General features: G+C 42.5%; 1 protein-coding gene across 3 annotated transcripts in view; it reads right to left on the bottom strand.

The window, feature by feature from the left end:
• Positions 1–11,210: 11,210 nt before the first annotated feature.
• The window catches only part of LOC105475366 (protein tyrosine phosphatase non-receptor type 12), a 105,519-nt gene continuing 103,350 nt past the window's right edge, over positions 11,211–13,379 (bottom strand). For all 3 annotated transcript variants that reach the window (XM_011730556.3, XM_011730557.3, XM_011730558.3), the window contains 2 exons: positions 12,560–12,667; positions 11,211–12,067 (listed from right to left, as the gene is read on the bottom strand). In XM_011730556.3, the coding sequence (XP_011728858.2) occupies positions 12,006–12,067; positions 12,560–12,667 (170 nt within the window). In that variant the 3' untranslated portion in view covers positions 11,211–12,005. The remainder of the gene's footprint in view (positions 12,068–12,559; positions 12,668–13,379) is intronic.

Here is a 13,379-nt window from a genome sequence, read left to right as displayed (position 1 = left end):
AAAAAAACAAACAAACAAAAAACCAACCAACCAAACACAAAAAACCCCTTTTTTCCTAACATTAATATCAGCTAATCTCTATATCTTCCAAACTGTAAGACCTATGTATTGTCCTGGTATTCAAAAATTTTAGCATAGAAACTCCATGCAAAATGTTACTGTGTACTTCCTTCAAATACAATGAGAAAGGTAAATACTTAGCCTAATACAGAAAATTATTGAAATCACTTAAACAATTTTCACATTGTTTTAGAAGATATTGTAAATATTCTAGGCCAGGCATGGTGGCTCATGCCTGTAATCCCAGCAATTTGGGAAGCCGAGGCAGGAGGATCGCTTCAGCCCAGTAGTTCAGTCTGGGCAACATGGTGAAACCCCATCTCTACTGAAAAATACAAAAATTAGCTGGGTGTGGTGACATGTGCCTGTGGTCCCAGCTACTTGGGAAGCTGAGGTGGGAGGACTGCTTGAGCCTGGAAGGTCAAGGCTGCAGTGAGCCATGACTGCACCACTGCACACACCAGCCTGGGTGACAGAGTGAAACTCTGTCTCGAAAAGAAAAAGAAAAAGAAATATTCTAGGTTTTATATAGACTAAGCTAAAATTTACAAGCAAATGTGCAGAAAATTTGTACATGAATTTTCATTAAACTGTTAATCCTACTGTAGAATTTTGTGACCAGAAAAACATTTCCTTGGTCCTTGATTTTCAGAAAAACATATTTTAAGGAGAAATGTACACTGTTTTCTTGTTTACTTCATATTGGCTGTTTGGGTATAAATCTGCAGAAGCTAAAAAATATGTTCTTTTTGAAGTATTGGCAAGAGTTCTAAAGTTACAAATACTATTACATTAAGTCATGATAACAGCACTTATGCCACGTTATCTCTACAAAATGTAAAATGACTGGAATCTCTGGAATTCCCTTCCCCCACTAATTCAACAAAGCTGAGATTTGTACTTTAGAACAGAGAGACCCATCTCCTGCAGCTACCCAACCATTGCTGCTTTTACTGGCCAAATTATTTACAATCTAAATATTGGTCATTTGCATATTTTATAGGAATTATGCACCTTGGAGACAAGGGAACAGGTTGCAGCAAATCTGTTAAAAATACAGTTTATATTCAAAACTAGATCTACTTTCCATGTTTAGCACAATATGTAAGGGCTGCTTATTGAGTGGAAATATGCCAAAATCTGGGTTAAAGCCTTTGCAGTTCTCTACTTGCCAGAATGAAAACATGAATTTCTGGCCTTTAAGGCTGTGTAACGAAGAACCAGAATTGGAGAATAAAGTACTAAAAAATTGAAACTAATTATACAGGTTATTATTTAGAAAGTTATTCATATAATCTGAATTTTTGATACCTAGAATAGCCATTAAAAGTAGGCAGTTAGGAGATACCTCTGTAAAAGGCCAAAAGCAACAAGAACTTTACTAAAACCAGCATAAAAATGAGCTAATTCAATTTAGTCTTCTATTTAATATTAAACCAGAATGATTCCATAGATTGCAATAGAGTACCAAATATAGGCTGGGTACAGTGGTTCATGCCTGTAATCCCAGCACTTTGGGAGGTCGAGGCCACCAGATGGCTTGAGTCCAGGAGTTTGAAACCAGCCTGGGCAATATAGTGGAACCCCATCTCTACAAAAAGTACAAAAATTGGCTGGGCATGCTAGTGCGTGCCTGTAGTCCCAGCTACCTGGGAGGCTGAGGTGGGAGGATCGCTTGACCCCGAGGGGTGGAGGTTGCAGAGAACTGAGATGGTGCTACTCCACTCCAGCCTGGGTAACAGAGTGGGATCCTGTCTCAAAAAAATACCAAATGTATATCAACAAAAATATTACAATCAAAAAACGTTTTAAGGCTAAATATAATGAAGATGTCATTCTTCACTGGAATTTCTCTCAAAAGCTTCAGATTGCATTAATTCATTTTATTGCTCCCCTTTAAATTAAGCATAGAATTGTCTCTTTTTAGTTTAACTCTGAAAATTTTTTTCTTTCCCCTTCCTTCCTTCCTTTCCTCCCTCCTTCCTTCCCTTTCTACCTTCCCTCCTTTCTTCCTTTTTCTTTCTCTCTTTCCTTTCTGTCTCTCATTTCTTCCTTTCCCTTTCCTTTCCCCTTCCTTCCTTCCCTCCCTCCCTCCCTTCTTTCTTTCTTTTTCCTTCACTTCTCTTTTCTTTCTTCTTTTTGATCTCACTCTGGCATCTAGGCTGGAGTGCACTGGTGGGATCACAGCTGACTACAACCTTGAACTCCCAGGCTCACGCAATCTTCCTGCCTTGGCCTCCCAAGTAGCTGGGATTACAGGCATGTATCACCTCACCCAGTTAATTTTTGTATTTTTAGTAAAGACAAGGTTTCACCATGATGGCCAGGATGGTCTTGAACTCCTGACCTCAAGTGATCTACCCGCCTAGGCCTCCCAAAGTGCTGGGATTACAGGTGTAAGCCAACGCACCTGGCCTACTTTTCTTATTTTTGGTAGAGATGAGGTCTCTTAACTTCTGGGCTCAAGCAATCCTCCTGCCTTAGCATCCCAAAATGCTGGCATTACAGGCCTGAGCCACCACACTGGCCAAAAAACGTAATATGTAATTTTCAGAAAACATGTATAGATGTTTACAGAGAGGAGTCAAATATAAAGTTTGGAGACTATGGGTATATTCTCGGCAAATAACTCACATTAGTAGGCGGTTTTTTTTTTTTTTTTTTTTGAGACAGAGTTTTGTTCTGTCACCCAGGCTGGAGTGCAGTGGGGTGATCTCGGCTCACTGCAACTTCCGCCTCCTGGGTTCACGCCATTCTCCTGCCTCAGCCTCCTGAGTAGCTGGGACTACAGGCGCCCGCCACCACACCTGGCTAATTTTTTGTATTTTTAGTAGAGACGGGGTTTCACCGTGTTAGCCAGGATGGTCTGGATCTCCTGACCTCGTGATCCGCCCGCCTTGGCCTCCCAAAGTGCTGGGATTACAGGCTTAAGCCACCGCACCTGGCCAGTAGATGATCCTTTTAGCCACTCTGCTTATAAACTGGCTCCAGGAGCGGGACAAGAGTGCAAACAACCTACATTAAGCTTTATTCCATGGGTATATTTATGTGTTTTAAATAGGTAAAGAGGCATTAAGTTTGAAAATACAGACTTGGCCGGGCGCGGTGGCTCAAGCCTGTAATCCCAGCACTTTGGGAGGCCGAGGCGGGTGGATCACGAGGTCAGGAGATCGAGACTATCCTGGCTAACATGGTGAAACCCCGTCTCTACTAAAAATACAAAAAACTAGCCGGGCGTGGTGGCGGGCGCCTGTAGTCTCAGCTACTTGGGAGGCTGAGGCGGGAGAATGGCGTGAACCCGGGAGGCGGAGCTTGCAGTGAGCCGAGATCACGCCACTGCACTCCAGCCTGGGAGACACAGCGAGACTCCGTCTCAAAAAAAAAAAAAAAAAAGAAAAAGAAAATACAGACTTATTAATAGGAGTCTATTAATAGACTTCTTTTGGGAATATAAATCGAAACCAGATATGGACTAGCTACCTCAACATGTACTATGGTCTTGGATTTAAGTCATTGATTCAGTAGACATTTATTTGTTTGTCTGTCTGCCAGGCTGGACTGCAGTGGTGCAATCTTGGCTCACTGTAACCTCCGACTCCTGGGTTCAACTGCTTCTTGTGCCTCAGCCTCCAGAGTAGCTGGGATTACAGCCACGTGCCATCACACCCAGCTAATTTTTGGATTTTTAGTAGACGTGGGGTTTCACCATGTTGGCCAGGATGGTTTTGATCTCCTGACCTCATGATCCGCCCGCCTCGGCCTCCCAAAGTGTTGGGATTATAGGCATGAGCCACCATGAGTGGCCAATACTTTTTCTTTTACAGATGGAGTCTCACTTTGGGAAGTCGGGGCAGGAGGATCACCTGCATCCAGGAGACCAGCCTGGGTGACATAGCAAGACCCCATCTCTATAAAAAATCAAAAATTAGTCATGCACGGCGGCATGCACCTGTAGTCCTAGCTACTCAGAGTCTGAGGTGGGAGGATCGCTTGAGCCTGGGAGGTCAAGGAGGCAGTGAGCTGTGATTGTGCCACTGTACTCTAGCCTGGGTGAAAGAGTAAGACTGCGTCTCACTGGAAAAAAAAAAAAAAAAAAAAAAAGGCAGGGCACAGTGGCTCACGCCTGTAATCCCAGTACTTTGGGAGGCCAAGGGGGATGGATCACAAGGTCAGGAGTTCAAGACCAGCCTGGCCAAGATGGTGAAACCCCGTCTCTACTAAAAATACAAAAAAATTAGCCAGGCATGATGGCAGATGCCTGTAATCCCAGCGACTTGGGAGGCTGAGGCAGCGAACTGCTTGAACCCAGGAGGCAGTGGTTGCAGTGAGCTGAGATTGTGCCACTGCACTCCAGCCTGGGTGACAGAGCGAGACTCCATCTTAAAAAAAAAAAAAAAAAAAAAAAAGGGGGATGGAGTCTCATTTTGCCCAGGCTGGAGTGCAGGGATGTGATCATAGCTCACTGCAACCTTTAACTCCTGTCCTCAAGTGATCCTGCCTCAGCCTCCTGAAGCATTGGGGTTATAGGTATGAGCCACCACACCTGGGATCAGGACCATATTTAAGAAAATACTTATATTCAGGCTATACCTGTAATCCCAGCACTTTGGGAAGCCGAGGTGGGCAGATCGCTTGAGGCCAGGAGTTCAACACAAGCCTGGCCAACGTGGCAAAATCCCGTCTCTACTAAAAAATTACAAAAAGTAGCCAGGTATGGTGTGCATACCTGTAATTCCAGCTACTTGGGAGGCTGAGACACACGAATTGCTTAAATCTGGGAGCCAAAGGTTGCAGTGAGGCAAGATTGCGCCATGGCACTCCAGCCATGTTGGCCAGGATGGTTTTGATCTCCTGACCTCATGGTCTGGGCGACAGAGTGAAACTCTGTCTCAAAAAACAAAAACAAAACAAAACAAAAAAAACACTGGGCGCAGTGGCTGATGCCTGTAATCCCAACATTTTGGGAGACCGAGGTGGGCGGATCACCTGAGATGGGAGTTCCAGACCAGCCTGGCCAACATGGTGAAACCCAGTGTCTACTAAAAAAAAAAAAAAAATTAGCCAGCTGTGGTGGTGTGTGCCTATAGTCCCAGCTACTCAGCAGGCTAAGGCAGGAGAATCGCTTGAACCCGGGAGGTGGAGGTTGCAGTGAGCTGAGATCGCACCACTGTACTCCAGCCTGGGTGACAGAGTGAGACTCCGTCTCAAAATAATAATAGTAAAAAACGACCGGGCACAGTGGCTCACGCCTGTAATCCCAGCACTTTGGGAGGCATAGGTGGGCGAATCACAAGGTCAGGACATGGAGACCATCCTGGCCAACATGGTGAAACCCCGTCTCTACTGAAAGAAATAAAAAAAGAAAATTAGCCGGGAGTGGTGGTGGTTACCTGTAGTCCCAGCTACTCAGGAGGCTGAGGCAGGAGAATCGCTTGAACCCAGGAGGCGGAAGTTGCAGTAAGCCGAGATCGCGCCACTGCACTCCAGCCTGGCGACAGAGCGAGACTCCGTCTCAAACAACAACAAAAAATAACAAGAAAGAAAATACTTATATTCAAAATTAGTCCTACTTTTCACACTTAGCTACCTGAGTCTACATATGCCAATATTTCCACTAAATTTCACGGTCATTTCTCAAAGAGGCTAGGTTAGTAGAGCAGGAAGTTTAAGTAAATGTACTTAAACAGTACAGAAACAAAGAGGAAATGGTTGATTTGACTTGTTGGGAGACAGGACAAGGTAAGTTTAATACAGGAAATGATACTTGAACTAATTTTGTTAGATGAGTAGGGCTCACCAGAACAGGACAAAGAACGATGTTAAGAGGTAAGGTATAGGATGACTAAGGGGATTGGGCGGCTCTGGAAACTGTAAGTAGTTCGTGGTTGGAGCACAGATGTGACCAGAGAAAAAGCCAGGGAGGACAGCAGCAGTAAGATCAACAGGTCTTGCATGATCTGCTCAGGAGTCTGGACTTGATCCTGTAGGTCGTGTTCTCCAATTTTATTATGCAACACAATCATCTATGCTGCTTGTCTAAAATATACATTCTTTGGCTCCTCTCTAATTCAGGTCCAGAGTAGGATCATGGAACCTCAATTCTAGTGCAGGAGAACCTGGGCCAGGTTTTGATTTTTTTTTTTTTTTTTTTTTTTTTGAGATTAAGTCTTGCTTTGTCTCCCAGGCTGGATTGCAGTGGCGCAATTTTGGCTCACTGCAACCTCTGCCACCTGGGTTCAAGCGATTCTCCTGCCGCAGCCTCCCAGGTAGCTGGGATTACAGGCGCCTGCCACCACGACTGGCTAAGTTTTGTATTTTTAGTAGGCACGGGGTTTCACCATGTTGGCCAGGCTGGTCTCGAACTCCTGACCTTAGGCGATCCACCTACCTCAGCCTCCCAAAGTGTAGGGATTACAGGCATGAGCCACTGCTCCTGGTCGGGTTTTGAATGTTTTGATGAAGCATTACTACAGGCAATAAAGAACCATTAAATATTTTTTAGGGAGAAGTAACAATTACAAAGTCAAGAGCAGATCCAGGTTGGCCTTCTAGCAACATTAGCCTGATGGTAGTGAGGAAGGTAGACTGATTGAAGAGATGAGAACTTAGAGTACAAAATGATTCAGATGACTGGCATGGGGATGTTGGCCATGTTTAACCCAAATCATGTTTTGACAAATAGAAATGTAAAGATTTACACCATGTAACTGCAAAAATTCAATTAAATATCAAATAGTTCATTTATTCTCTCTGGGGTTTTGTGCACTCATGGTTTCATTCATGTCTGTATTAATGCCCTAATCTTTTTTTTTTTTTTTTTGAGACGGAGTCTCGCTCTGTCGCCCAGGCTGGAGTGCAGTGGCCGGATCTCAGCTCACTGCAAGCTCCGCCTCCTGGGTTCACACCATTCTCCTGCCTCAGCCTCCCGAGTAGCTGGGACTACAGGCGCCCGCCACCGTGCCCAGCTAGTTTTTTGTATTTTTTAGTAGAGACGGGGTTTCACCGTGTTAGCCAGGCTGGTCTCAAACTCCTGACCTGGTGATCCGCCCATCTCGGCCTCCCAAAGTGCTGGGATTACAGGCTTGAGCCACCACGCCCAGCCTAATGCCCTAATCTTGATCTTCAAAGTAGACCTTTCTTCTGAACTTCAAATATATTTCTACCTGTGGACTGGACATCACTTCTTTAATGCTGAAGCTATTGGCTACCTAAAACTCAACATATCCAAAGTTGACAATTTTTCCTTTCCAAGCCAGAATCTTGGGAACTAAGAGACCTGCCCATTCCCTCATATCCATTTAATTATCTAAATAGAAGTAGGAATTCTGAATGTTCTATCTACAGTAAATTAAATTTCAGAATATAAAAAAGCAAACTGATACACAGTAAATTCTTTACATTCAAGAATTTAACATTCATAGTTCCTACTATTTTAAGTGGCCCCAAGGGTTTAGAACATAGAGTCACATAATTTTGCTCTTGCAAAAATCTGAACCACATATTCTATGAGGCTGTTACATGTGAGCAAGTCAGTTACCTAGTGACTGAGTCTAGCTCAGCACTTACATATAATTATGGCTTTATTGCTTTATCAATATATGTAGAAAATGTTCATAAAGTAAAAAATACTCTTTGTGAAAAATGGCTCCCAAAAGAAAGTTAACCGATAGTACTTACGGTGGAGGGATTTTTTTCTTTTTTTTTGTTCTTTTTGAGATGGAGTTTCGCTCTTGTTGCCCAGGCTGGAGTGCAACGGCGAGATCTCAGCTCACTGCAACCTCCGCCTCCCGGGTTCAAGTGATTCTCCCGCCTCAGCCTCCTGAGTAACTGGGATTACAGGCATGCGCCAACATGCCTGGATAATTTTGTATTTTTAGTAGAGACAGCGTTTCTCCATGTTGGTCAGGCTGGTCTTGAACTACAGACCTCAGGTGATCCACTCGCCTCAGCCTCCCAAAGTGCTGGGATTACAGGCGTGTAAGAAAAAAAATAAGTACAAAATTGCTAAACTTAGGATATGCATTATATTTAGTTTTAGTTGATACTACCAAATAGTATCTGCTTCAGACTTGAACAGGTAGTTCACAGAAGAGGATATCCACATGGTCATATGCATGTGAAAAGCTGCTCAACCTCACTAATCATCAAAGAAATAGACATTCAGGTAAGACAAATACCACTATATACCCATTAGAATGGCTAAAATGAAAAGTACTGACCATATCAAGTGTTAGCAAGGATTTGTAACAATTAGAAAAATCAATTTAGAAAACTAGCAGTATGTCCTAAAGCTGCAATAAACATGCAAACTCTGTGATCTCAAAATTCCACTCCTTAATATATATCCAACAGATATATGTACCTGTGTTTGCCAAAAGATACATGCATGGCTGCCACACAGTGGCTCCGATCTGGAATCCTAGCACTTTGGGAGGCCCAGGCTGGAGAATCACTCAAGGCCAGGAGTTTAAGACCAATCTGGGCAACACAGTGAGACATTTTTTTTTTTTTTTTTTGAGACGGAGTCTCGCTCTGTTGCCCAGGCTGGAGTGCAGTGACGCGATCTCAGTTCACTGCAAGCTCCGCCTCCCAGGTTCAAGCAATTCCCCAGCCTCAGCCTCCCGAGTAGCTGGGACTAAAGGTGTCCGCCACCAAGCCCAGCTAATTTTTTGGTATTTTTAGTAGAGACGGAGTTTCACCGTTTTAGCCAGGATGGACTCGGATCTCCTGACCTCATGACCCACCCGCCTTGGCCTCCCAAAGTGATGGGATTACAGGCGTGAGCCACCGTGCCCAGCCCATAGTAAGGCTTTTATTTTCTACAGAAAATAAACAAAATTAGCCAGATGTAGTGGTGTGTGCTTGTAGTCCCGGCTACTTGGGACGCTGACGTGGGAGGATCATTTGAGTCTGGGTGGTCAAGGCTGCAGTAAGCTCACACCACTGAACTGCGGCCTGGGTGACAGAATGAGATCCTGTCTCAAAAAACAAAGAACAAATAACTGCTACACATATGAAAATGAACAAATTTCAGAAGCCTAAGGAGGTGGCTTCTCAGTGGCAGATACTGTTCTATTGCTTGACCTAGGCAGTGGTCACACTCACATAGGTGATATTCTTTACAATGATTAATAGGATTTTTTTTTTTGAGATGGAGTTTCATTCTTGTTGCCTAGGCTGGAGTGCGATGGCACGATCTCGGCTCACTGCAACCTCCGCCTCCCAGGTTCAAGCAATTCTCCTGCCTCAGCCTCCCAAGTAGCTGGGATTACAGGCATGCACCACTACGCCCAGATAATTTTGTATTTTTAGTAGAGACGGGGTTTCTCCATGTTGAGGCTGGTCTTGAACTCCTGACCTCAGGTGATCTGCCCACCTTGGCCTCCCAAAGTGCTGGGATTACAGGCATGAGCCACCGCGCCTGGCAATTAATATGATTTTTGCTTACTTCTGAATACATGTATACTTCAGTGAAGGTATTCCAAGAAACTCCATCCCAACCACAAAAATCCTTATGATTTTAGTACTCTACAATAACTCATCAAGTGTGTGAAGGGGCTAAAATTTTTTTCAGTTATGCTTTTATTTCAGTTTACATTGTATTAGGAAAAGATCTATTACAGGAGTGCCTGTGTCTTGAGAATGTCAAGCATCCACTGTATTACCACTTCCTTATTACCAAAGCATACAGAATATTTTCAAATTCTAACGGATTGGCCAGGCGTGGTGGCTCACACCTGTAATCCCAGCACTTTTGGAGGCTGAGGCGGGTACACCTGAGGTCAGGAGTTCAAAATCAGCCTGGCCAACATAGCAAAACACCATCTCTACTAAAAATACAAAAATAATTAGCTGGGCTTGGTGGTGGGCACCTGGAAGCCCGGCTACTAAGGAGGCTGAGGCAGGAGAATTGCTTGAACCCAGGAGGCAGAGGTTGTAGTGAGCCAAGATCACACCATCGTACTCCAGCGTGGGCAACAAGAGCAAAGTTCCGTCTCAAAAAAAAAAAAAAATCTAAGGGATCAACATGAAGATGAGTTAGCTTTAAAACAAATTTAACAAGAAATTGTAGTATTACTTTCTCCTCCACAATAATCCCCCTTCTACTCATATAAGGTTTTCCATGTACTTTAGTTTCATAATTTCTTCATTCTTTCATATGCAGAGGGAAAATACAGACATCCAACAACTCCAATCTACAGTTGTCAAAATTCAGACTTAGTACTGAGGAATGGAATCTGTGCTCCAGTCATGGGATAAGAAACCAGTTTTCGTTCCCAACATCCCCTTGGTTTGGTTTTTTCTTTTTTTTTTTTTTTTTGAGATGTAGTCTTGCTCTGTTGCCCAGACCAGAGTGCCGTGGTGCAATCTTGGCTCACTGCAACCTCCATCTCCTAGGTTCAAGCAATTCTCCTGCCTCAGCCTCTTTAGTAGCTGGGATTCCAGATATGTGCCACCACACCCAGCTAATTTTTTTGTAATTTTAGTAGAGAAGGGGTTTCACCATGTTGGCCAAGCTGGTCTTGAACTCCTGACCTCAAGTGATCTGCCCTCCTTGGCCTCCCAAAGAGCTGGAATAACAGGCGTGAGCCACCCCATCTGGCCCCCTCTGTTGGGCTTTCTACTAGGACTTTGGTAGGCTAGTAATGATAAGGATGAGGAATGCCTAGGGGCAATAAGTATTTAGAATTGGCACAGCCATGTTTTTGGCAGAAGGTACTCGCTATTCCCTAATTAAGAGATTAGGCCTGGCATGGTGACTCATGCCTGTAATCCCAGCACTTTGGGAGGCCAAGGTGGGCGGATCACCTGAGTTCAGGAGTTTGAGACCAGCCTGGCCAACACAGTGAAACCATCTCTACTGAAAATATAAAAATTAGCTGGGCGTGGTGGCGGGTGCCTGTAATCCCAGCTACTTGGGAGGCTGAGGCAGGAGAATCACTTGAACCTGGGAAGTGGAGGTTGCAGTGAGCCGAGATGGCACCACTGTACTCCAGCCTGGGTGACAGAGTGATACTGTCTAAAAAAAGAAAAAAAAAAAGAGATTAAACCCCATTCACATTCATTTCCTACCAAGACTGAGCCAGCAAGAAGGCTGATAGTTAAGTCCAATTTCCTAGGAATGAAAAATGAAAAGCCAAGGCAACAAGTAGGCGCTGTAAAATTGTTTGTTTTTTTAATGGCAGGTCAAATATCCTGAAACATACATGTATTTTGATAGTCTTCTAATCCCAGTTGAGTTCAAATATTAAAGAAACACACACAAGCTAAGAGAATTCAATATTGTTCCAAGGCACTTACTGAATCTCTGACTAGATGAAAACAAGAACAATTAGGATGAACAATTAGACCGTATATAATATAAAAATAACTTTGCTTACAATTTACAAAATGTATTATTATTACAATCTTTGATCTCTGATAACCTGCAAAGCTGGCTGCATGAATCCAGCAAGTTTAAAATTCAGAAACTATTTTCTAAAACTCCAGGGCAAATAATTTACAAATAAAGTACACAAAGATTTAGACCATGCAGAAATTTCTTACATCTTCTGTTAATAATATTTCGATTGCAACTTTATCAAATTATATACCTACTTGCCCTGTACATATACAAAATAATGCATACATGATAAAACAGAAAAAGAGTAGTCCTTAAACTCAATATATCATAAAAGTATTACTATATTAACATGTCTACAAGCAGCGTGTAACAGGGTTAAGAGACATTAAGGCAATAATACTTGAAGTTTCAAAATAAACCATATGTAATACTTTTTCCTAAGTATAGTATAAGGCAGGTAGATGGTCCCAGCAAAAAATATTAAGGTAACAATCTACACTGCTGTTAGTCCCACATATTAAAGATGGAATACTATAAATCTGGCTTTCAGTGGCACCTGAATTTTCCAGTATAACTTAAAAGTGTCTTTTAGCTCCCTGAATCATGTCCATTCTGAAGGTGGATCTCTTGGTCCTTTGGGTTTTCCGCATCGATTACCAAAACCTACAGTGAAAATACCACAATAACTAGTCAGTGTTCAGAAATACTTTTAAACTACTAAAAACCATGTCCACAGACATTCTGATTTTCTGGAACAAATAAATTTCCACAAGGGAATTTAGAATTTAAGCCAAACAAAACTCTGTAAATGCAAAACGATTGTAAATTTATCTGGGGTAACTGAAAATGATTGCTTCTTTTAAAAATCTTATGCTGAAAATAAACCAATTTTATCACAATGTAAGAAAAACATCCAAGATAATTTAGTCTGTCCAACACAAAAGATTTTTTTAATATACTGCAGTTTTCTATTTTAGTTTTTAATCTCAATGTGAAATAGAATTAAGTGCTTCATTTATTTCATGACTAGTCCAAGCAACTCTGGAAAATCATATACTTTATTCTTGGCAAGTGTCACTTCACAATGGCAAATGAGCTTTTCTCATTCTTGCCAGTGTTAACTACTTACTAAAAATTATTTATTAAAGAAATTACCAATATCTGTGGCTTCTGTTGGACTTTCTGATGTTTGTTCTCTCTTGTCACTGAAAGTAGGTGGACATTCTGTACACATCTCGTAGTGAATACCTCCCACTGGATGATCTAAATAGCAACACAAAACCTTTGTTAATCACCATGCTTTGTAGCATCATATATATACAACTCTTTAATTTTTTAAATGTTGGCAAGCATGAAAAGAGAAAATTTTCTCTCCTGGGCACCATAATTTTATAGGTCAAGATCAATATAAATACAAACGTAGTGAGCACAGAAAATCATGTCAGGTATTATTGTGGTCACACAGAAATCTGCAGTGAGTACTTCTGCAACGTGAGGATTCTCATTATTTTTATTTCCTAAATCTAGGTCTTGACATATTACATTCCCTTAAGGTAGCTATACTATATGCCTATGTTCTAAGGGAATAATTGCAACCGAAATGCCTTTGTATAGAAATCAACAAGGTCAGTCCAGGAGCAGTGGCTCACACCTGTAATCCCAGCACTTTGGGAGGTTGAGGCGGGTGGATCACGAGGTCAGGAGATTGAGACCATCCTGACTAACACGGTGAAACCCCATCCCTACTAAAAAAATACAAAAAAGTTAGCTGGGCATGGTGGCGAGCGACTGTAGTCCCAGCTATTCGGGAGGCCGAGGCAGGAGAATGGCGTGAACCATTCTCACTGCAGGCAGAGCTTGCAGTGACCCAAGATCGTGCCATTGCATTCCAGCCGAGGCGACAGAGCGAGACTCCATCTCAAAAAAAAAAAAAAAAAAAAAAAGAAATCAACAAGGTCAAGGTTAATTAATGAAA

The sequence above is a fragment of the Macaca nemestrina genome, chromosome 4 (assembly GCF_043159975.1).
Source record: "Macaca nemestrina isolate mMacNem1 chromosome 4, mMacNem.hap1, whole genome shotgun sequence".
In the NCBI taxonomy this organism is placed as follows: domain Eukaryota; kingdom Metazoa; phylum Chordata; class Mammalia; order Primates; family Cercopithecidae; genus Macaca; species Macaca nemestrina.
The sequence above is the reverse complement of the archived record's forward strand: the minus strand, read 5'-3'. Positions and strand labels throughout refer to the sequence as shown.